At 45.4% G+C, this 23704-nt stretch overlaps 1 protein-coding gene and 1 long non-coding RNA gene across 2 annotated transcripts; one reads left to right on the top strand and one right to left on the bottom strand.

Annotated features, from left to right (window-relative positions):
• Nucleotides 1-253: 253 nt before the first annotated feature.
• On the top strand, nucleotides 254-17759 carry LOC308063582. The gene is made up of 2 exons (XR_013927995.1): nucleotides 254-997; nucleotides 1365-17759. It is a non-coding gene; the product is annotated as an uncharacterized lncRNA (long non-coding RNA).
• Nucleotides 17760-18121: 362 nt separating this feature from the next.
• COQ7 (coenzyme Q7, hydroxylase) lies at nucleotides 18122-23660 on the bottom strand. The gene is made up of 6 exons (XM_080386710.1): nucleotides 23422-23660; nucleotides 23061-23260; nucleotides 22522-22636; nucleotides 22282-22421; nucleotides 19082-19150; nucleotides 18122-18408 (listed from the first exon to the last, which is right to left on the bottom strand). Exons 1-6 carry the CDS (start codon nucleotides 23480-23482, stop codon nucleotides 18331-18333), a joined length of 663 nt encoding a protein of 220 aa, XP_080242836.1. The 5' UTR covers nucleotides 23483-23660; the 3' UTR covers nucleotides 18122-18330.
• Between the last annotated feature and the right edge of the window lie 44 nt (nucleotides 23661-23704).

Here is a 23704-nt window from a genome sequence, read left to right as displayed (position 1 = left end):
GCCCTGCCCTGCCCTGCCCCTGCCCCTGGCCCTGCCCCTGCCCCTGCCCCTGCCCCTGCCCCTGCCCCTGCCCCTGCCCTGCCCCTGCTCCCGCCCCTGCCCCTGCCCCTGCCCCTGGCCCTGGCCCTGCCCCTGCCCTGCCCCTGCCCTGGCCCTGCCCTGGCCCTGCTCCTGCCCGCCGCGCCTGGGGAACGGCCCGGCCCTGCCGCGCCTGGGGCAGCATCCGCGGAGCCACACGCGACTCGTGCCCCCGAGCCGGGCGGGGTGCGCTGCTGTCCGCCCCGCCGGCCCCGGCGCAAGCTCCGCTCCCCGCCGCGCCGGAGCCTGCCCCGCCACAGGGCCGCCTCGCTCGGTCACAGCCGACGGGCGTCGGTGCCCAGGGGATGGTGCGGGCACAGCGGTTCACCCACCATGCTGCGCCGGGGCGCCTGGCCTCGTCGCCCTGCAACCAGCGGCCTGCTGCGGATAACGGCGGCTGCCACAGCATCGCCCTCGACACGGCCCCCTGGAAGGGCTGAGGACCCACCAGCATGCGCGCAATGAGCTACCCTGGGCACCATCGCAAGCCTGCCAGCGGCAGAGCCCAACGTTTGGGTCAGAAGATGGGCACAGAAGCGTTGCAGCAGCCATGAAGCCTGTGGGCACTGCTGTGGCGCTGAGCCGTCACACTGAACCCTACAGAAATCACCAGGACTCCTTTGTCAGTGACCCTGCATCCAAACTGCTTCTTCAGGGCACTGCAGGTACAAAGAGTTTTTTAGGATCTGCAATTCCTCGTCTCATATAATACATCTCTCCCTCATGGGTTGTACCATCCTCACTGTAGCTGAGCTGTGTTTCTCTGTGCATCTTTGTCCCACCTAGCTTTATCTTGAAGAGGCCTCTACAGTGGTAGTGATGATTAAACCTAGGAAACAAGAATCCCAAGCTCCTGCTGCAGCAAGTCTTCAGAGATGCCAATTACCTAAAGATGCGAAGGCAGCACTTCAGTTTTAGGGTAAGGAAAGTTGTGCCACATAGTACCACATAGATCCACTCATCAAGGCAGTCTGACACATTTGCTGTTCAGGACAAGACCTCTGTATGTAGCATTTGTCCGTCACTATTTCTTGACCGTAGGGCTAGATTGTGTATTGCCCTTGTCATGCTTTCTAGAATTTGCCCCACTGCTTTCTGCATAGATACTGGAGCTTGTTTCTAAACATGCCATTTTGCTAGAAGTGTGTTAGCTCTGTCTCAGATGTTTGACGGGGACAGGATCATCATCCTCGGCTTCTGCTTGTTTAATAAATGTTTTACTGAGCTGAAGATCGCTGAAGTTTAAGGGGCATCTGTGTAAGCTTTCTGTTGTGGTTTAATTTCAGGTGATCTGAGTTACTACTGCAACATGCTACATGTGCACAGTGTCATGGGGCGGCCCCATGAAGGTGAAGGAGCAGTTCCTGAATATGAGAGACTGAAAGCTGAAAATGCTGTAACAAGGAATGGGTCAGAGAAACACACGTGCAAGAGAAAGGCTGTACAAATGTTTGATTATGTAATTTGTCTTTATAGGAAGCAAAACATTACTTCAAGTACACAAAAATATACTTCACAGAAAGAAGCTTGTGTTTTATAGCCAAGATGCTGCGCTCAAAGTCAAACCAGGTAACCAAAGTCAAGCAGCCTGAATTAATTCACAGGCAACCAAACCAGGGTGAGAGCTACAGAGATACATCCTAACCGCTCCAACACTGACCTTTGGAGTTACAATCAGGAGGGTTGGGGTTTGGGGTTTTTTTTATTTTAAATTAAAAATTTAATTTAAATTAAAAATAAAGCAGATGTAAAGGTAAGAAACTGTAGGCAATACTGTAACATCTCAACCAGCATAAGGTTCCATACCCCAGGACCAAGAGCATGTTTTCTGACAGCTGTGGGGCAGCTGAAGCCACAACCTTGCTACTCAAATATTGTTCCACAACAGCCATATTTTTGAAAACAACCAGGAAGAGAATAGCATCTTCCTTCCCCACTCCCTGTTCCATGTTTTCCTGTATTTCTTTACAAAGCCGGGTAAGAGGACAAAAACATTCATCATGTTGCTTATTGCCTGTGACCCATCACTGCAACACTTTGTTCTGCACCTCCAAAAATGTTCAAAAAGCACAGCTGTGCTGGTACAAAACCAATTCTTCAGGATGTTTATTGAAAAATGCTGCTGAACTCTATGAACCCATTGGCCCATACATTCAATTTTTACTAGCCTATGCCTTTTTACACCCTCAAGCCCAACATGTTTCACATGCCCTGAGGTCTTGCTACAGGCATACCCATTTTTCAAGATAGTCTGTGCTCTCTTTTCATGCAGGGTTGATTTGATTATCTGCGCGTCCATGCTCAGGAGACAGACAGCTACATCTGCAGGAGCTGGCACGGCCCTTTGTGGCTGTCGGGCAGCTGCTGCCCACGGGGTGACCTAGAGCTCAGCAGCATGGCGATTATCACTGTGGGACCTGCATACAGGGCAACGGCTGCAGCCTCCCAGCCAGCCGTGAGCCCCACAAGCTGGAGAAAATGCAGATGTTACCCCTGTCACTGGACCAAGCCCAGGGGCCGGCTGGCAGAAAGCGTGCGACCAGCCACCCCAGACCGGCCAGTGCAAACACTGGCTTGGCATTGCTTGTAAATGTGCCAGACGGTGCTGGTGCAGGCTCACTCAAGCTGCAGAATAACAGGTTGTATACTAACAACCATGACCTCAAAAGCAGGACCAGAGTGAATCTACATTGATTTTTTACTACTGCTGTTCAAATTACCAGCCAGCCCTTTCTCACCTCATCAGCCAGTGGCAAGATGAGATCTGTGGAGCCTGGGGCTGATAAAAGATGGTCAATGGCATCTTTTCCAGGTCCTTGGCTGCTGCTTCACAACTCCCTGGGCACAGGCTGGGGCTCTGGGCAAAATGCTGAATACGTCAGAGGTGGGAGACTTCACAGAGGTGCTCAGCTTTACTATCCAGACCTTACTTGGAAAGAGCCAATTTAAGAACCACTCCCTCTGCCTGCTCGCGCAAGCTGAGGGCATTTGATGGCTGCTGTACCAGAACTGAAGTGTTCATGAACACAAAACTGCTTTGAATTACCAAATAGCAACAAGCATCATTCCTCATTACCCATCATTCCAGCCCTACTGAAATTGTGCTGCAGGGGCTGTATTTACTTTGGAATGGATGCAGTTCATCCACATTACCACAGCTTATCCATACTTTGCATTTTACAACCCATCACAGAGGAAAAGAAACCAAATCTTGTCTGAAGTACTTCGCTCCTCTTGTCACTTCTAGTAAAAAACATGTTGACCTTGAGAACAAGTTGCCGTGATGCAACTTGCTTCTCCTGCATGGTCTTCCACCACCTCCCAGGAGCTGAGCCACATACAATACATCTGCTTCTGTGGTGGCTGTCAGATTTGTTTTCCTCTTTCTGTGTCTCCCAAAAAAGGAGCAGCTCATTTGTTGGGATTAAAATATCTATAAACTCCACTGCTGGCAATTTATAATGCTGATCCTCCTCGTTTTTCACTTAAGCAGTGGTCTTCTTGCTCCTGTGTAAAGCTTAAAAGAAAAAAGTTTATGAGGTTTTTAATAGCAACTGCGTACTCCAGAAAAATAATGGGTCGTACACTAATAACCATGACCTCAAAATCAGGACCAGAGAGAATTCACAACATCAATTTTTACTACCATTGTTTAAATCAGCCATTGTTTAAATATAGATGTTATCTAAACACTTGCTTCAGAATGTCCCATATCCAGGATATCCTGTTCACTAAATAAGGAATAACGTTATACTTATTCACATACAAGTCTGAGCTAAAAATAGATATCCCAGTATATACGATCTGCACGATATCTCTAGAGATTTGCAGAGGCAAAGGGAATTGGTTTTGGGCATACAGCATCCATTAAAGTTTCTCCACAGTTAGCAGTATTTCATACATTGGGATAACTGATCAGTTAATAATGCAGTTTGCCAGACACTGTCTGAGATGTAGGAAGAGCAGTCTGCACCAGCGAGCTCACCATCTGAGTAGGTAGAAGAAAGTGGCAGAAAGCACAGACAGGTGATGGCATTTGTTTGGTGCTTTCACAACGAGAAATCAAACCTTAACCTTCCTACCAGCTATCCTGGGCTAGTATCTGCCCCGACAAGCCAAAGCTGCACACAGTCTACTGCAGGTGCGGGAGGAAATAACATGGGGAACGCTTCATGCACCAGGGATGTACAGCTGCTCTTCTACAGCGAGTGGGTTATACCTACAACTTATTATAATGCACTATTGAACAGCCTATAGCAGAACAGTAGAATAATTGGTAGCAAAAAAATACAAGTCTGAAAGATTGGTCACTTGACTTCGTGCCCCAATCATTACTCTTCTCATTATTTCCTCTGGAAGCAAAGCTGCTAGTACATCTCCTCCCCCAGCCCACTGGGTGGTCCTGCAAGGGAGATGCCATGCTCAAAATAAACATCCTTCACCTGCCATTCCTCTGACTCCCAGGTTTTACAGGACACTGTTGTTACAGATTTGCTAATAAGTTAGAATTAATTAACCACATTTTATTTTATAGAGTTATTTTAATAGGAATATAGAGTTATAAGAAATATTTTAATGAAACTTGTATTTGTACAGCAGTAGCTGCTATGAAATCCTCTGTATAACCCGGTATCAAGGCCGAAGGAATTGGTCAGAATCACCTAGTAGGAATGTTTAGAACTTAGATAACAGACTTAAGATTCAAGATGATTGTTTATATGTAACCTAGGAAAATGTACTAAAATGTCAAAATGAGAATTAATGTGAACTGGGGAGGGTCGAGTGAAGCAATTCGTCGTTACCTGCCAAGAAACAGTTACCTTAAGTGAAAGGTAATTCCGGCAGGGGGAGATCGCGACCACCGACTCATATACCACCTACCCAAATCGTACCCCAGAGCCATTTCTGGACCTTTCTAACCTTTACTGTGCAGAATCGGATATGGGAGGAGAGTATGTTAATGATTTTCGGGAAATACTATGATTATGCAGGAACACTTAATGAATATGTACGAATAAGTTCTATATAAGGTGTATGATTTTGAGCCATGGTGTGCATTGATCGTGAGAGGACTCACTCACGCATCTGGCCGTCAATAAAGAAATGTCTGCTTATCTTCATCACATTGTTGTCGATAAATTCTTCATTCCGAGATTTCGGTAACACTGTTAGTCACAACACGAACCAACAGAGTCGGGCAGATATGAATCCACTTTGTATTGTGGACTGTGCCAGTCACAGCAGCCGGGTGACCGAGTCCCCGTTTAGGGATGGGAAAACAGGAGGAGGTGTCTTGCTACCACAGCCAGCTGAGGAGACTCGGCAGCCCAGGGCTGAGGAGAGCCAGACCTCCAGAGCACGTACGTGGACATGGAGGAGTTCAGGGGTAGGGGTGCTACCACACACTGTCTCTTAAAATATTTTCTATTTAGTAAGTGGGATGTTCTTGCCACCTCTGCCAGTCTGTTTGCTCACGAGCTATCAGCAGGGTGTAGCACTTCTTAATCAGAAAGCCTGCAAGCAGACCAGGTCTCTATAAGCCACATATAGGCCAATAAAGGATTTCCTTGCTGTAGAAGGATGGCTTCCTGAGTAACTCATACAGCAGTCTCTTGCCCAAACCTACCCTTGTCGCAGACAGAAATACCCTGACTCAATGCTGGCAAGCAGTACCAGCATCAGCTGGCTCATCTCCAGCTTGTCCCATATTGTTTGAAAACCCTCAAGGGCTTTTTTTGCATAGAAATTTGTGTGAGCAGGACATTTATACTTGCCTATTACACGAGCATTCAGGAAGACATGCCTGTATGTTTCTAGCTAAGCAATGAAAAGGGAACAAAAACCTCCAGCCTATCTACATTCATGTCAGCTGGCATGCTGAGTTCTGTCTGACAAGCAGTGAGCATGGGGGGCTGCCGCCACACGTCCTCCAGAAAGCTGAAGTTGCTGGCATTGTGAAGAAAGCCAACTACCGCATCGTGGAAAGGCAGCATCTTTCAGCCAGGGGAGCACAGGTGTACAACCATCATACGGAAGGGGAATCAGCAGTAATACTCTGAGGTGTTTCCATGAATGGAGCATTTCCACTGAAAATGGAAACATGAAAGCTCCCTGGGTCGAGATCGTAAGTCTTGCAGCTGCTCTTTAAGGTCAGTATTTGATGTGATCCACGTTTGAATGACAACAGTCCTGTTAATGTATAGCTTCCAGTGCTGTACCTAAAGGCTCCAGCCAACAAGCCCTGCTAACTCTCCCGGGGCAGCGGAGGAGGTTTACATGCTGTACTAGTCCTTGAGCGCACAACAGGGAACAAGTTCTGTTATCAGCTTACAGCCTCAAATAATGAGATGATCCTGGCTCAGCTGACACTCCTCCTGGTAAGCCTGGGCTGGATCACCCACCCAGGGAAAAGGAGGGAAAAAGCAGCATGGGAGGAAACCTGAGTGAGGGAGATCAGGGAAACCAGCTTATCAGCACTTGGCAATTAGGGTGCAAAAAGCTGGTGCTCTGGCTTGCAGCATACGTTCGGTGGGGATGGAAGGCAGCGGTAGCTCTGGGAAGCCTTGTCCTAGACCCTCACCTCCTCTGATCACGATAGAGAAGGGAAAGGCTAATGGCTTAAAAGGAAAGTGGCCTGTAGAGAAGGAAAAGCAATCCAAACTGATAAAAGGGCCTGAAGTAGCACTGTTTTTAACCCCTGTCTTCCCAGAAGGACTGCAGCAGAGGTCCTCAGGCTCACTTCAGGGAGGTTTCACCCCACACCTACACTGGGAGCCTGGCAGCAACCCCCAGCCAGCACCATCTCCATTGGGAAGTGCCATCCCAGCGACGTCAGCCCACACAGGGTGGCATCCCCTGCACTGCTCTGGCCCACCCAGTGCGGGTGGAAAGATGCTGGGGGGGTGCTGCAGGCACTGCTCATCACCAGCTGAAATGAAAGCCTTGCAGCACTGTACCTGGTACAGGAGCTGTATGCACAAGCAATTGTTAAATCATGCCTAAAAATCAGCCTCACTCATGTGACCTTCCTGCTTCAAGGGGAATTCTTTACCTGCTCGGCTGCCCTGTGAGGGGACCAGCATTACAGCGCTGGAGCCTGAAATCCTGCCAGGAAGGCTAAACCTGATCTCTTCCCAGCATCGCTCTGCACCAATTTCTCAGGCTGCGCCCCTTTAACTAAGATTAAACATTCCACAGATCGATGCAAAGCAACACAATTACTTCATTTACAAGACGGCAAGTGCAGCATATACCTGTCTTTGTTTAAGGCCAGTCAGAGGAGCTCATTAAATGACAGCTATTTTTACATCTGGTGTCATAGGTTTCCTTATTATTACAGTGTCAGCCACTTGGTACGGAGCTGGGATCATCTTTCATGTCCTACCTTATAATTTACGATACAGAAGGCACCATATTTGCTCCCTGGAGCTGTAAAATACAAGTCGTCCTTCTGATCTCACACAGGTACAAATACAAAGCAAACACACCAAAACAAGAGGAACGACACAGGCTCACCCAAGGGAGACAGAGCCCCAGCCCAAACCACTCTGATAACAAGCTGCTTCAGGGCTGCATTTTATTTCTTTCTTTAGCCCCAGGAATGCATTCTGTCTCCTGTTGCCTTTGCAGTCTCTGAAGTAGTACCTGCAAATGGGGGAGGAGAACAGTGAATGCAAAAGGTGTATTTTCCCCTATTGCAGCAGCAGTGGGGACATGTCCATGACCTGGCTGAGGTCCTACTACTGCAAACAAGTGTAATAGCCCCCAGGGCTTTTACAGTGCTCAGAGAAGCAAGCAGGAGGTTTTGCAGATGGGACATACAAGCACTTTCCAGAAGAGCAAGCAAGATGCTGAGACATCCTTCTCAGCAGCCATTGGTATCTCCCGTGCCACTGGCACAAGGCCCCTTTGGCTCCCTGGAGGTGGCTTCTCATCAGCACTGGGATCATGCTGCAGCACCCCAAACCCCCACCCTCCCCAGCAGCAGGGTCACCAGTGCCCCTGGGATGTTTATATCCAGGTCATCTCTGAATGGAAAAGAATATGCTCAAATTAAAGGAGGACATAAATGTTGGAGAAAGCATGAGGCAGCAAAAGACCACATAGAAATTAAGTGTAACAGACACCTTTGCAGCACCACACATCAGGGACCACAGCCGTGGCACTGCGGTGCGCAGGCATCACCAGCCACCCTCACAATAAATTACTGGTCCTCATGGTAGCAGTAAAAAAAGGCTATCCGTGGTGGCCAAAGAACAAAAAGCTTGAATTGAAAAATAAAAAGGAACCATTACTCATCCAAAACAAGACTTCTGCTCGGATCACAGCTCTTTAAATGACACCACATTGTCCTCGTATGAATCCGTTATTTCCCTCCCACCTCTCTGCTCTGTCTGCTGCCACGGTGTGACAGATAACAGAGGCTTGGGGAAAGATGCCTCAGGCTGAACAAATTTCAAGCTCCCTCTGAAAGCACTTTGATATTGAAAGTTACGCATTTTGTATTTCCATACCTTTTGTTCTACTGTGGTTACAGCTTTTCTGGGATCTGATCCGATGGGAGCATTAAGATCTTATCTCTGCGGGAAGATTTTTGGTTGTTTAAGAAGTATGAAATACTGAGGGTTGCATCTGAACTCTCTAAGAGATTTCAGTTCACACAATTTCAGCATATGGCTCTGGAATAAATAATACACCCTCTTTCTAGTTTTTTTTTTTTTGTTAGGTTTATGAATTACAAGCTTAGGAAATATATTTTAAATATCACTCCTAAATGTATTAGAGTCCAATGAATTATTCATAATGATCAAATGCTTCATTGGATTTATTTCCCTTGTTTTAATGAATCATTCATGGACTCCTGGACATTTATCTTACTTGAAGCTGTTCACCAAACACTTTGAACAAGCAATTTTGAACCAGTGGGTTTCTCAGAGACCATTTGCCTCCAGTATCCTCTGCCATTTCTAGTTTATGCTGTGCGTAGAGCTGCAGATGTGCTACCACACTGATTCAGCTCCCCAAGTAGATAACTAAATAAATAACAGAAGGCAACTGAAGGCAGGTATTTTTACCAAGAACAGGTTATCTCCCAAACAGCCACCAAGTCCATTTACACCATGTCCACTGATCAAAGAAGGGGTTGGAGGGGAGAAGTAGAAACAAACATAACTTCATTTCAGTGCCCATCTTCATCCATCAGCAAAAGGCAAACCATCCTGGTCAAAACATACCTGAATCGGGCCCAGTGGTACGTGAAAGCTCAATGGCAGCCAGGTTGCCCTCTCCTGGCCCCCAGTCACGTTGTGGGTCCTTGCAACAGGGTGACACCACCTCTCCTCTGCTTCACGGAAAACCAGCTCCTGCTCTGCACTGTGAGCACACCATTTGTCACCAGCTCACCAAGAAGGGCTGGAAGGCTTTGAGTCCAGGAAAGGTGTAAATATGCCCGTGCACGCTCTCCACCCCAGGACAGCCACCGGAGAGCACCCAGTGGACTTGAAGTCGTGGCTAGTGAAATGGTTTTGCCAGCCCTCCTAAACGTAAAGGGCTCCAACAGCAGCCACGTGCCAGCCACCGCCTGTCCACTTGTGGCCTGCCCAGGCATGGGCAACTCCACACCTGAGCACGGCTCATCACTGATGATTGCAAGGGGGCCGTAGCAGCCCTTATCCCTGTGAACCCTCTCTCTGAAGGCACATCATCCATTCCTCAGCTCAACAGACACACGCAGCATCAATGCAAGACACACACCGACGTGCATTTGCATAGATACTTTCACCCACCCATCAATAACCAAAATAAATTGTCATGGTAATACTTGTATTTGGTTACCTTCAGCACAAGAGTTTGATTCTTTCTGTAAACCCCTGCAGCAGAGCACTGCTGGATCAAGGGCACAACTGGACTCGCCCAATGATTCGAATCAGCAACACCTTACAAAATTATTTTAGAAGCCAAGTAAAGCAATGCCCACAGAAAAACCAGACCTGACATGCCCAGCAAAGCAAAGCAAAATGAAACACCTAAAATCCATTTAGGAAGTTCCGTGATTTAAGGCAAATACTGATGGGTGGTGGCTATGACTTCTGAAACTTCATAGCATGGAAGTCTTCTAAACAAAGGGGCAAGAAGCAGGGGCATGGGTCCAGCTACAGAGACCAAATGGACTTGATTCACTTTGGATTCTTTATCCTTAAAACAAAAACAAAACAAAAACAAAAACAAAAAAACAACAAAAGAAAGCAAACAAAACCAGCTACTGAATCAAGCCCACGACCGTGTGTTAGCAGTTTCAGATTGTTGACTGTTTGCATGAGAAGCAGATTAATATCTTGGTATGTGGGATAACTCAAGAACGAGTAAGTGTTACCCAAGACAAACAGGTTGAACCAAATAAGACCAGAGGGTGGTAAAATAATTGCCAGATGCAGCAACATTTATCACTGGTTTTACAACGTGGACAAATACTCTCTAGGAAATCTCTGTAAACTTCTTTTGGCTTTACACTTCATTTTCATATCTAACACATGCAGTTCACATACATAATTTGTTCTCTTAGTTTCTCTTGGCTGTGACAATAAGACTTTGTAAGTGAAATGTCTGGGGTTTTTTCAGTAAATCTGAAAGACAACTGTATTAGAGTAAGTTGTTCTTAACTCACTCCAGCACAGCTTGGAATAAGTACTCGGTATGAGATGACATATGGCAGTCGTATTGTAACATAGCTTCTTAAAACAAAGGCTGTGTTAAGTATTACATGTATTTTGGTATGTGCAGGGAAGATAAAAAGGGGGGGAAATATAACCACAGATTTTCTTGTTAATAGGAAAGTCACCAAAAACAAGACACAGGGCTGTCACCGCTGAGTGGCGAGTTACTTCTGTTTGACAACCCAGTCAACAGAGAATAATGAGTCAGTTGGAAAGAAACAGTGAACTATCAGGTCACTCAATCGGTCACTTCAAAGCAGTCGCTTCAAGTAAGCTTCAGAAGTGTTACTCAACACTTCTGCAAACCATCCAAGCAAATATCAGGTAGGTCCAGGTGGCTTGCCATACTTTGCCTGCTCCATTTGGGATTTTTCCATGGGAAGGCTTCAGGTTACTCATACCAGTTTACCAGGATAAATCCTCTTGCTTGTCACCAACCTGAAACATCCAGCAAGCATTAGGATTCATGCCACATCTGTTGGAGAGGAGCACATGTTCCAGCTTATGCTGTACCAGCACTTTGTGCTGCAAGTCTCTGCGTTTATGACAAATGACAAGCAAATACAGCCAGCTCTGGAGTCTGTCTATAAACACATGTACCTGTCATCTTTCTTTGCAAGGCTCAGCTGCCTGAGAACTGATCCCTCCTGCATTATCCCTTTAAACATATGCATGATGTCTTGCTACATTCTCACATTCTGTGTAAACAATAGCACTTGAGTCACTTAAAATTAAGATATTATTTCTCATTAGCAAGTATTGCTGTGATATTTGGGTGGGAAGAATTGAAAAGCAGACAGTTGTTACATGAAAAAAAAAAATCACAACATTTCAGCCACCTTAGAAGCCTTCAAGTAAAATGCATTTTTCTGCCAAAATCAGAACAGTGAGGGCTGACAAGATGAGATGTGGAAGACAGCTCCTCATCCATCACTAGCAGTTAGCTTTCCAGGTCATGGTGGAATTGAGCCATTAAGTTGTACTTGCAGAACAATCTCACCAGTGATTTTAAGTCCTGCTGCTGTTCTTTTGCTGGATAAAAAACACTTAAAAGTAGCAAAGTCTGCACATTTTCACAAGATACCAGGAGCGCTCTATGGTTAGTACAGGCATCTGAGCGGTTCAACTCCTTTAAAATTTTATTTCCAGTGTATTTCTGCCACAGACTTGTTCTGTGGCCACAGGCAAGTTGCTAAAGTCTCAGGACAAATTTAGCCTGGAGTATCAAATTATCCCTGCTGGTCTCGGACTTAAGCCTAAGCATAAACTTACACCTCTAGTAGACTTGCACCCAGTAGCCTTCTCTTAACCCAGCCCTAAAGCAAAGCCCCTTTCTCATAGGAATGCCACGGGCTAGTAGAGATAAGACTTTGTTAAATATGACAGCATCACTCCAGAGAGGACAGCAGGGGTCTGCTGTGCCTGCCTCCGGATCCACAGCCGTTGGCATGGGGAGACTCGGGATGACAGATCCAGAGAGCAGAGGCCCTGCTGTGTTTCAGCGTTTAGGCACTAGTCCTGGGAAAGCAAGTTGAGTGTGTTCTCCTTCCCAAGAAGTGGGTGCCATCCCTGGAGCATGTCTCTTCCCCCACAGAAGGGAGAAAACAATTTATCAGCAAGATGAGACACAGTTTTAAATTAGACACAGGCTACTGTTTAAAGAGGAAATTTACTTTAATCCAGAGACAGCAACAAAGATCAACGTGATTGAGTCATCTGCCTTGGCACTGCATGTCTGTTGCTCCTATAAGCAAATGCTTTTCACTCCACTAGATGTTTTAGGCGTTTGCACACAGAGTGAGCAGCCTTTGACTATACAGATGCCCTCAAACCACAAACTTGACAGAAACCCACGACAGCTTGGTAGAACACAGCGGAAGGCTGGACAAGATGACCCCCAGAGCTCCCTTCCAAGCAACACTGCATGATTCCTGAGCTTCCATCAGAACATCACTTACTTCCAGTTAAGAACAAGCACAAGTAAAGGCAGTGCCATGGCCTTAATTTGTGAAACAAAAGATATTTAGCACCAAAAAAATTATCTTTTTTACTATCAGCATAGGTGTATTAATCTGCATTTTAACACAATGAAATGATGCTGCTGCCATACGGTGTATCACTGGACACAGAAGTACCATCCCCTGACCTGCTTAGGTTTGGATTCTGCTCTGTAAGACTGCAGTATCAGGTGGTACTTCTCAAAAACACCTGATGTGAACAGGAGGCTGCATTTGTTGAAAGCATCTAATGACAACAAATGGCATTTTCCTGCCAACACAGTCGAGTTGTTCTGGAGACCTGTTAGCCACTTAAGCTGTTCCAATTAACTGTTATTTCCACTTTACTCAACATTAAATCAGCCCCCCAACTCTAAACAGGAGCGTAACAAGCTTTCTTCAACAGAAGTTGTACTCCCAGAGTAGCAGAACTTAACTGCAAAGCTGCTGTCTCTCTCCTAAATCTATTTGGATTTTTCATCTCAGCCACTCTGGGGAAATGGAATTAACAACAGAAAAATGGTACCTTTAAGCAGCCTCCTCCCTTATCACACATATTCCTCCTCTGAAGTGGCTAATATTGTTGACTTATCCCTTTAAGTTCCCCAAGCGTAAAATACATACAGAATTCAATGCAAGTGACATGCCACAACTCTGAAGCTAGCGACAAAAAAAAGTGACTGGCACACCATTTGAAATTATATCTTCCATAAAGTCAAGAAACGAGGCAGACAAAAGGGACTGTATAAATTAAATAACCCCTAAAACACTAAGAAAAAATACAAGCATACAGTCTGTGTCATCCCCAGCATAGGAATTGTATGGCATACGCTCAGACAATTTGTAGCAAGCCTAGCTCTATTATGTTCAAGTGAGCCACACAGATTTACTCCAGACAAAGATCAAGCCCATTAGATCTGGTATTTCTTCTATCTGCAATATTTATCATCTCAGACAATGAATTAGCTCTCTGCCAAACAACCTTATGCATTCCATTTTACATAACTCAAGGCATAAGTCCATTCAGCTTGTGTCAGCATCACCACATTCATCACAGCCACGGGGATTAGATTTTTGCCTAGCCTAGCTGCGGCAGCAAGAGGCTGAAACATGTACTGGCACAGCCAGCCCTATGCCACCTTGGCATCACAGGCGTGCCTTGCTGCCCTGGCAGCTTTCTAGAGCTGTTTCTGACAGGCCACAGATCTTCAGAGCTGCACTGAATTTCCATAACCATCCTTCTTGCTTCATGAGACAAGACCTGCTGTTGCCTGTTTGCTTTGCTTTGCTAGATTTTTCTCCTCCTGAGCCAGTGCAGTTGCCTACAGACGGTGCGGAGGTCCTGCTTCAGATGCTGTCAGAGCATCAGAAAAAGCCCCACTGCTCAGAAGGACACACCATCTGGCCGTGTCACTCACCTCCAAGCACCATCCTTACCCTTAATCTCTGACTCAGAGCAGCTCTGCAGAATCAGGGCCAGAGCATCCCCAGCACTGATTGCAGGAGAAAAGCACAAAAGGTAAGATGCTGATCAAGGAGCAGATAACATCCCTGTAGGCCTACACACACAGATGGATACCCTCTGCTCCTCCTCACTGAAAGATAACACTCTCCTCTGGAGGAAAAAATCAGGATCAGGCCCTTGGTTATCACAGGAGCTAGAAGGAGCCCTCGCTACTTTGAGGGGAAGGATTTCATCCCACTAGATATTACAAGACCCAATGATGTGCTTAGCTTATGGTTCAGAAGGGAGCCCCAAAACCCGAAGGCACGTGAAGATCCTGCCATCTTCCCCACTCCTTGTTTTGAAAATGCAGCATCTCACAGCCTCCCTGTCGGATCCAAGTTCTTTTTCCTCTGTCAACAGGACCAAAGTTCATTGAGAATCACTATGATAACAGATTTGTATAAGCTGTATACTTTGGCCTCTGCCTGCCATTAACCCCTGCCAAGATGGCTCACATTAGTCAGCTTTAGTTCTGCCTCAAAATAACATCAAAAAGAAACTATCCTCGCAGCAGCTGTACAATAGAAGTTCTGTGCTGCACCTGAGCATCTCTAGTCCTCCTGTAACCTTCTACCAGCTTTTGTAGACTTTCAAAATCTGAAACATTTCTTTAAAAAAAAAGAAGTCCCTTTTGCATGAGGAAAATGAAAAGCAACTCCATTTTCTTTGTAAGACAACAAAAAAAGAGGAACTGCCAGTGAGCAAGGATATGCACAGCCATTGGAAGTGGCAGAAGAACAGCTCACCCACACTTCTGGATGGGCACAAATATGCTGCTCCAGTAAAAAGAAAGAACAAATCCTGCTCAGGAGCATAAAGCAGAGCTGTTCTACCGGTTCATATTTTATGCTCACAGCTAGAGACAGCATTACTGTCTGACAGCCTACTCAAATGTGCAGGATGTGTTCAGCTGCTGAGGACAAAGAACTCACTGTGAGCATTCTCACAGTTACTGCAGATATGGCACTGACCTCACACAGTGACTTCCTGACATTTGATGTTCCCAGCCTTTGGCCAAACTAAATGCATTAAAAAATGAGGTTTGTCTCTTAAACGTTGTTGCCCCAAGCGAGCAGCGCATGATGGTCTTGGAGGCCACCCACATCTTGGACAAAGAATCACATGAACACTTCTCTATGTCAGCAGCAAATCCCACAACAAAATTGTTGAACACCACCGCAGACATCTTCAGAGAATCCCCGTAAGCCCTGCTGTGGAGAGCATCAGGCTTCAGCCGAGTGCCATCTATCTAGGGAAGCCCCACAGATGCCTTGTTTAGTATTCAGTCCTGAGATGTAAGATGCTAAGAGACCAGGAAACTGTCTGGTTCGGTTTACAGTTTATATCCCAAGACCACTGTATGCATGGATGTGCAACTTCCAGCTTTGAGTCAAAACATGCTGTGCCCCTCCCTCCCCAGCTTTAACAATGGATGTATAAAAGACGCCGTCTCATGCTGCCCCTGTTATTAAAGGCTTTACAATGGACTATTCATCAAGCAATCTTTTTTCCCCTTTTTACTCAATTATGGAAGTCCATGACTTACATGACCGCACTGCATGTTCTTTCAACACCACTCATTACCCCTTTAGCCACTTCAATTAACTGTATTCCTTCTTGAACGTAACTAGGAATTTTCCACAAACCAGCAGCATACCAAATGCTTTAGAGAAATTAAGGCAAGAAATCTGCTAGACGCAACTTTTGTTCAGAAAATTGGTCAAGTTAGGGAAGATACTGTGTTAGTCTGATATGATGTACCTTTATTAAACTCAAGTTTACATGCACGCTTCTTACAACTGCCTGGGGCTGAAACAATTAAAACAAGAACCCCTTAGAGCTATCTTCTTATTACCCAGTCCCTGAGAAATCTGTGATTTAGCTTTGAACTCCTCCAGTCCAGTTATTCCACTGGGTGTGCAAACCAGTCATAGAGAACCAAAAGCTACTTTGTTTGGACAATGTAAATAACACTAGTGGTTTGAGCATAACCAGGCCACACTTGCAATGGTGTGATAGAAGTGATACTTAAAGAATGTCCAAAGTGTCAGTCATAATAAATTATACAGAACAGGAGTTTCTATATTGACATTTAACCTTCAGTCTAAGCTCCTTCACAAAAAAAGGGTAAATAGTCCTCTTTAAGAAGTTCTTCATGTACAATTACACACCAATCAGTACCAACAAATACTAACAGAGCCACTCAAAGAGGTAGACTCAGATGTACCTGGATTAAATGCTGTCTGAAGCCTCACCAAGCTTCCTGATGCTTGAATTTGAGATGCTCTGAGATGCTGCTCCCACAGGTCTCTGATTCCTGATGGCATCCCTGCACTTCTTATCCTCCTCTGGTCTCAAAGCAGCTACAAAGTCAGTACATAGCATTTGGCCAGCACAACAGAACCAGCACACAGCAAAACTTCACCACATTAACTAGCCTCAATATAACCGTAGCTTCACCATATAAGGTAAAAATCAAGATCGGCAATTTGGCCCCATTCCTCATGATAGTGAATGACTTGCTACTATTTCATTTCTTGATTTTCTAGGTTTATACCCATTACATCCCGCATCCATAGCTGACCTGTTCAATTAGTTATATCCTACTGCCTGGGCTAAGAAATACTGACTTCTAATAGATTATAGCTGTTAACCAGAAAACAAGCAGCAAGAAATTCTGCTCCCTGATCTGTCAAGCTTAGCTACTCTTATTAAGAAAAAAAATGAACAAACCAAAACAAAACCCACAAAAACCTGTAGAAATGGGAAACCCTTTAAAACTGGGAAAAAACCATTAGCTTATAGTTGTTAAACGAGTTGCATCTCCTCAAAGTTTTAGAATCATGGATATAAGGGGAAGACCATGGATATGTGCCTTCTTTGACCCACAATTCTGTTCACAGGGTTTCCCTCCCTTGCCACCTACAGTCAAAAGATCATGCTTCTCAGCTATAAAAATGGAAGTCTCTCACAGGGAATTTAAATGTTTGTATCACAATATCAGCATCTTCTATATTATCCATAGGCATTTGGAAAGACATAAAGAACAAAAGATGCATTCTTGCACAAAGTCCCTTTCATACCTACCAGTTTAAGGCATTCTAATTCCATTGTTGTACCTTCATCTTCTGCAATTAGTATTTAACAGAACAGGTGTGTACAACTTTGTCTTTTTTTATTTCTACTGCTCCATGCCAGGGTACCAGCAGAAAGTCTAGAGAAATTATTCAAACATGGAGAAAGTAAAAGCATCTCTGTTTGAGAGCCACTGAAGACTAGCAGCAAAGTAAGACAAACTTGAAAGCTGTAAGAGAATATTAAGGGCAATTTCACAGGTGCTCCAGGTTACTCTCTCCACCTGCTTTATCTCAGGGATTAACTCCTTACACTCAGGACAAAAAAAAACCAAACAAACCCCAACAAAAAACCCCCACAACTACAAAAAAAAACCCAAAGGAAGAAAAATTCTACTTAAAGAATTCAGAATTGAGCCTGAAAAAAAAAACCAGAAAACCCACAAACAAGTCTTCAAATGAAAGTCTTAATAATACCACTCTTCATTCAAGACAGACTACTTACTAGTACTTCATTTACTTATCCTGAAAATAGAACTCAAAAATATCCTTAGTTAGTATTAACCATTTTAAAGAGAGCTAATGAGCTCCAGCTTATTTCAAGTACATACAAATTTGAAGACAGAAAATGTATTTATCATTTTATGTGTGTATGTATACACACATATTATATATATAAATCATGTATATACATACATCTTTTGCTGCCACCTTGTGAACAGTCTCTGAATAAGAAGGTTTAGCTCACACAGACCCAGTTCTGCCACCTTTATTCATATCTGGCTCAACTGACTTCAGTACACATACTTTTTGAACGGGTACTCCACGTGACAAAGGGTGGCCAAACCAGATGCTTAGTGAAGAAAGTTTTAAAAGGCTGAATAAAATAACTATTAGTCTTCTGCAATTTCCATACACTTTTGTGTCACAGTTTATTGCCACAAACATCATGGAATATACCACTAAATTCTTTCTGATAAAAATATCGCAGCTTTGCATCCAAGTTGTATAGCTGTCTTCAAAATTGAGTAAGCTGGTGCCTGTAAAATAAAGAATAAGAGATTAAATACAACTAATGAAGTGTTGAGCTAGATTGTGGTAAGGAATAGTAAGCATTAGCTTAAAAAAACCCAACAAAACCAGAAGAAAGCAAAAACACTAACAAAAAAAAACACTAAAAAATGCCTGTATTTGTAGTCTAATCTACCCTAGAGAAAACCAAATTTAAACCAGTCAGCTTTACAGAATCCTTCCATTTCCCCACAAATATAAGTCAAGAGAAAAAAAGGAAAGAAGTCACACGTTCCTCATACGGTATACAAGGCAGCACAGAATTTACTTCAGTACTTCACACCTCCTAATATGGTTGTTTGATGATGCCTGAAGTTCCCAGTTGTATGGATAGCACTTAATAGCCTTATCTTAAAAAATATTTAATCTAAAGTTAAAATAAAATTAAAAATTGTGCAGAGGACACCTCTTGGGAAAACACAATCACTTTAACACTTGACACGAGTTCTGACAGGTTCAATTCTGTTCTAGGAAAATTAAAGCTATGTTATTACAGTGCTTTTTCATATTTATCTTTGGGAAAGAATATCAAGCACCTTTTCTATTTCTCAAAGAACTACGTCACAGTCACTAGGTAAGGAAGATAAAAGCATCACAGCTACATCCTCACTAAAAGTGTAAATCAGTTAACATTGTACTTACTGCTTCTGCATCATACTCGAGACCAATGTCATGGTGCTCCCGTTCATCATCCCGAAACTGCTTGATTACCTTTAAAAACAGCAGTTAATTAGTAAGTCTACTTTGCAGAAAAATCAAGGCAGCTAGCATAAAAAACTATACGCTGTTGACCATTGTGTGCACCAGGGCAGGCATCTGAGGTGCGGGTCTCACAAAGACCTGAATCCACAATTCAGCAAGAAGGCAATTATTTACAGCATTACTCAAACCTAAAGTTCTTTTAATAGTCTCCAAAAAAGTCTTTAAAATCAAGCTGCTGTTTAATATATCGCTATCTTTTTCACTGTTTCAAGAAAATCTGTAGTCATACTAACTTGTAATGCTAATTTGTTTCACACATACAAATTATTTGGACAATTTAAATAACAAAATTAAGGTCCCTGCCTTGCCAGATGATCAGCAAGGGTGTTTCCCTGTAAGCCAACAGGGCTTTTGTCCATTCCAGCATGTTCTCAAGACCACTATTTTTCTCTGCTAATTTTTCAACTGGGACAAAAAGGTTGAAAGAATTTTCTCTCAAGATGCCTGCAGATAACCAGGATTGCTTAATAAAGCGGTCAGTATTTACAGACACCCAAGCACTGTCCCCACCCAACAAATTGTATTACTTTTGGTTTTGTCGCTAGTCCTCCCTATATTGACACTGTGAATAACCTTGCTGCTTAGCTTTTTCTCTTTATTTTGAGCCCCCTCAGTTTATAGATTTTATTTTCAGGGGTAGAATTTCCCTTATGCACGCCAGCATAACCTGGGTTACTTCAGATACTATTTCTGTAGCTAGAAGACATATTTGGAGTAACCAGATTTAGCTACATGTTAAACAATGCACAATAGAATTGGAAATTAAGAAGCAGACCCTAAAGCAAGATCCCACCCAACAGAGCACAAACAAGCTCGATGTGCTGCATGTGGAAACAGATCAGTGTCCCACAACCTGGCTGCTCATGGCTGGGACGGGTGCACTCTACGCTGGGTTAAAAGCCGGCGGGATGGCCAAGCCCAAAGAGCAGTAGTAAACGGAGTTACATCCAGCTGGCAGCCAGTCACAGGTGGTGTTCCCCAGGACTCAGTGCTGCCGCTGGTTCAGTCTAATATATGTACAATCTGGATGAGGAGATCAAGTGCACCCTCGGGCCGCAGATGACACCAAGCTGGGTGGGAGCCTTGATCTGCTTGAGGGCAGGAAGGCTTTGCAGAGGGATCTGGGCAGGCTGGGCCGATGGGCCAAGGCCCCCTGTATGAGGTTCAACAAGAAGTGCCAGGTCCTGCACTCTGGTCACAGCCACCCCACACAATGCTACAGGTTTGGGGCAGAGTGGCTGGGAAGCCACCTGGCAGAAAAGGACCTGGGGCTGTTCGTTGACAGCTGGCTGAATGTGAGCCAGCAGTGTGCCCAGCTGGCCAAGGAGCCCAACAGCCTCCTGGCTTGTATCCGAAACAGTGTGGCCAGCAGGACCAGGGAAATGGCTGTCCCCCTGCACTGGGCACTGGTGAGGCTGCACCTCCAAATCCTGTGTTCATTGTTGGGCCCCTCACTGCAAGAGGGATGTAGAGGGGCTGGAGCATGTCCAGAGACAGGCAAGAGAGCTGGGGAAGGGGCTGGGGCACAAGTCCTGTGAGGAGTGGCTGAGGGAACTGGGGATGTTCAGCCTGGAGAGGAGGCAGCTCAAGGGGACCTTATCGCTCTCTGCAGCTCCCTGGAAGAAGGCTGTAGGCAGGTGGGGGTCAGTCTCTTCTCCGGGATAACAAGTGACAGGACAAGAGGAAATGGCCTCAAGTTACACCACTGGAAGTTTAGACTGGATATTGGGAAGATTTTCTTCACTAGAAGGGTTGTTGAGCCCTGGAACAGGCTGCCCAGGCAAGTGGTAGAATCACCATCCCTGAAGTGTTTAAAGAACAGTAGATATGGTGCTTAGGGATCTGGTTCAGTGGTGGACTTGGCAGCCCTGGGTTCATGGTTGGACTTGATCTCGAAGGTCTTTTCCAATCTAAATGATTCTATGAAACACCCTGCAGGACTGTGTCCCAATTTGATGCCTAAAATACTGGGGGAATTTTTGATCCCCACAGAGCTAACAAACATTAGCTCCCTACACGCTCTGAACAGCGTTCACAACCAGAATGTGAATGAGGTGCTGGCTGACAGCAGGCTTGGTACGAGTCAGCAGCGCGCCCGGCAGACAGAGAGCAAAATGCACGCTGGGATGCATCAAACACAGCATGACCAGCTGGTCAAAGAGACGATTATCCCGCTGTATTCTGCACTGGCGCAGCTTCACCTGGAGTGCTGTGTGCAGTGCTGGGCCCCACCATGTAAGAATGATGTGAAGGTACTTGAATACACCCAGAGAAGGGTAACCAAGCTGGTGACAGGGCTGGAAGGCATGTCCTATGAGGAGCAGCTAAGGACTTTGGGCTTGTCTAGTTTGGAAAAAAGGAGGCTGAGGGGCAACATCATTGCTTTCTACAGCTTCCTGAGGAGGGGATGTAGAGAGAGAGGCGCAGAGCTTTTCTTATTGGGATCCAGTGATAAGACATGTAGGAATGGTTCAAAGCTGCATCAGGGGAGGTTTAGACTAGACATTAGGCAGCATTTCTTTACTGAGAGGGTGGTCAAACACCAGAACAGGCTTCCTAGAGAGGTGGTCAATGCCCCAAGCCTGGCAGTGTTTAGACATTCAGACAATGCCCTTAAATAACATGCTTTAACTTTTGGTCACCCTGAATTGGTCAGGCAGTTGGACTAGATGATCACTGTGGATCCCTTCCAAGTGAAATATTCTCTTCTAACTATATAATCATATCCAGTATAAGCAAAATGTTACTATGCAATCACATTTTCTCCTTTTGACTCCCCTCTAAACCCTTCCTTTCACTCAAAAGGAGTCAAAATTAAAGCAGTTCTCCCAATCAAAAGGGAAATACTGAAAGCATGCTGTAGCTAATCCAACATACATTTTAATTTTGGTGCTTGATCAATTTAGTTGCCGCTGAAGGAAAAAATATCCTTTTAACCTAAAGTTTCTGTTGACTTCAGCATTCTAAGCGATAGAACAAAGAACTGTAAATTATATGAGCCTATTATTTTAAAAAGACTAAAGTAGTATTAGGTAATTCAATGGATGTGTTAACTACTTTTTACATTTATAGTTTAATACCTGCAACAGTTCTTTGTACTTTTCTGGATCTTCTTCAATAAGAGTTCGGATCTGGCTATTGTAGTGATCCGATATGCTCTCTTCCACTGCCACTGTGCAAGCCATTGCACCTTTCTTTCCAAGCAAAGCACTTCCAGCCCCTGTGATTGTGGTACCAAACATATGAAAACAATTAACACAAATAATTGACACATCTGAAGACTTCACAAAATAATAATAATAGTAATAATACTAACTCACCTAAAACAAAACCTGCTACATTCCAAAAAGGCAACAGAACAGTAGGTCGAACTCTGTATGCAACCATTAGTTCATTGAACTTTTTGAGGTGATCTTTTTCTTGATTCCACATTTGCTGCAAAAGAGCCAGATCACAGTGAAGTAAAAAAACCAGGAAAGTTAAACTCTTCCAATAAAACTAATAAACCCAACGAAAAACAAGACAGCTCAGGCCACTAATGCTCCTTGTGGAGGTAACACTATTCACATCCCAAAGAAGAAGTGGTGAAGATGGGTAGATGAGGATAGTTATTAAAAGGCAACATAAAAATATTTGCAAAGTAAGAGTCTTCATGGCAGCACTATCCTAACTGCAGTACTGGTAACCCCCTTACCACGTAATCCTGCTGCTCTTTGTAAACCCACATTTGAACGCATTCAGAAAAAGATGGACAGCTATCTTACTAGGAAAGCTGCAATTTTTCAACTTCATTCGACCACTATTAATCAAGTACAAATTAAGCAGAAACACAGCGATCGGTTTAGATCCACGTTCTTACCTGGATAACGGGCCCCACGCTGGACCTGCCCAAGACGGCCATCTGTCCCGCATAAATACGGTTTGCCCCGTACTCCCCGGCATGGTCCACGCGGATGATGCGGTCTATGACGGGCTTGTTGATGCCCTCCAGAGTCACCCGCGTGCTGCAGAGCCTGAGGGGAACCCCTCCGGCGGGCGAAGCCCACCGCCCCCGGAGACCTGCCGGAGAGACAAAGGTGACGCCAGCTCCACCGTCGCCCAGCCCCCGCCCGCGGCAGGCGGCCCCGGCCGGCGGTGCGAGGCCCCGGGCGGCGTGAGGCGGTGCCCCGCCAGGCTGAAGTGGGGTCAGGCGCGGGGGCCGAGCCGAGCCGAGCCCCTACCCGCCCGGCAGCGCCGCAGGCCACACCGCACAGCCGGAGCCGCGGCAGCCGCCACCTCCATCCCGCTGACCCCCACAGCTCCTCCCCGCGTCGCGCCGCCGCGCCGTCATCACCGCGGGCCGCCGCCGCGCAGCCCGCCCCCCCGCCATTCCCATTGGCTCCGCCAGCGGCGCTGCATTGGAAAGCGGAGCTGTCAGTCAGCGCCCGCGTCCCCTGGCTGCCGTGGGAACGGCGGCACGAGCCGGCCCGGGCGCGAGCGGCGGGGCGGAGCCAGCGCCGGCCA

The sequence above is a fragment of the Falco punctatus genome (assembly GCF_963210335.1).
Source record: "Falco punctatus genome assembly, chromosome: 4".
In the NCBI taxonomy this organism is placed as follows: Eukaryota; Metazoa; Chordata; class Aves; order Falconiformes; family Falconidae; genus Falco; species Falco punctatus.
The sequence above is the reverse complement of the archived record's forward strand: the minus strand, read 5'-3'. Positions and strand labels throughout refer to the sequence as shown.

Coding starts and splice junctions, on each gene's coding strand:
- COQ7 (XM_080386710.1), bottom strand. CDS start 23,482: ATGGAGGTGGCGGCTGCCGCGGCTCCGGCTGTGCGGTGTGGCCTGCGG. Junction 19,151..22,281: donor AGTACAAAGAACTGTTGCAG/GTATTAAACTAT, acceptor CTGTTTTTAAAG/GTAATCAAGCAGTTTCGGGA. Junction 18,409..19,081: donor TCGAGTATGATGCAGAAGCA/GTAAGTACAATG, acceptor TTTATTTTACAG/GCACCAGCTTACTCAATTTT.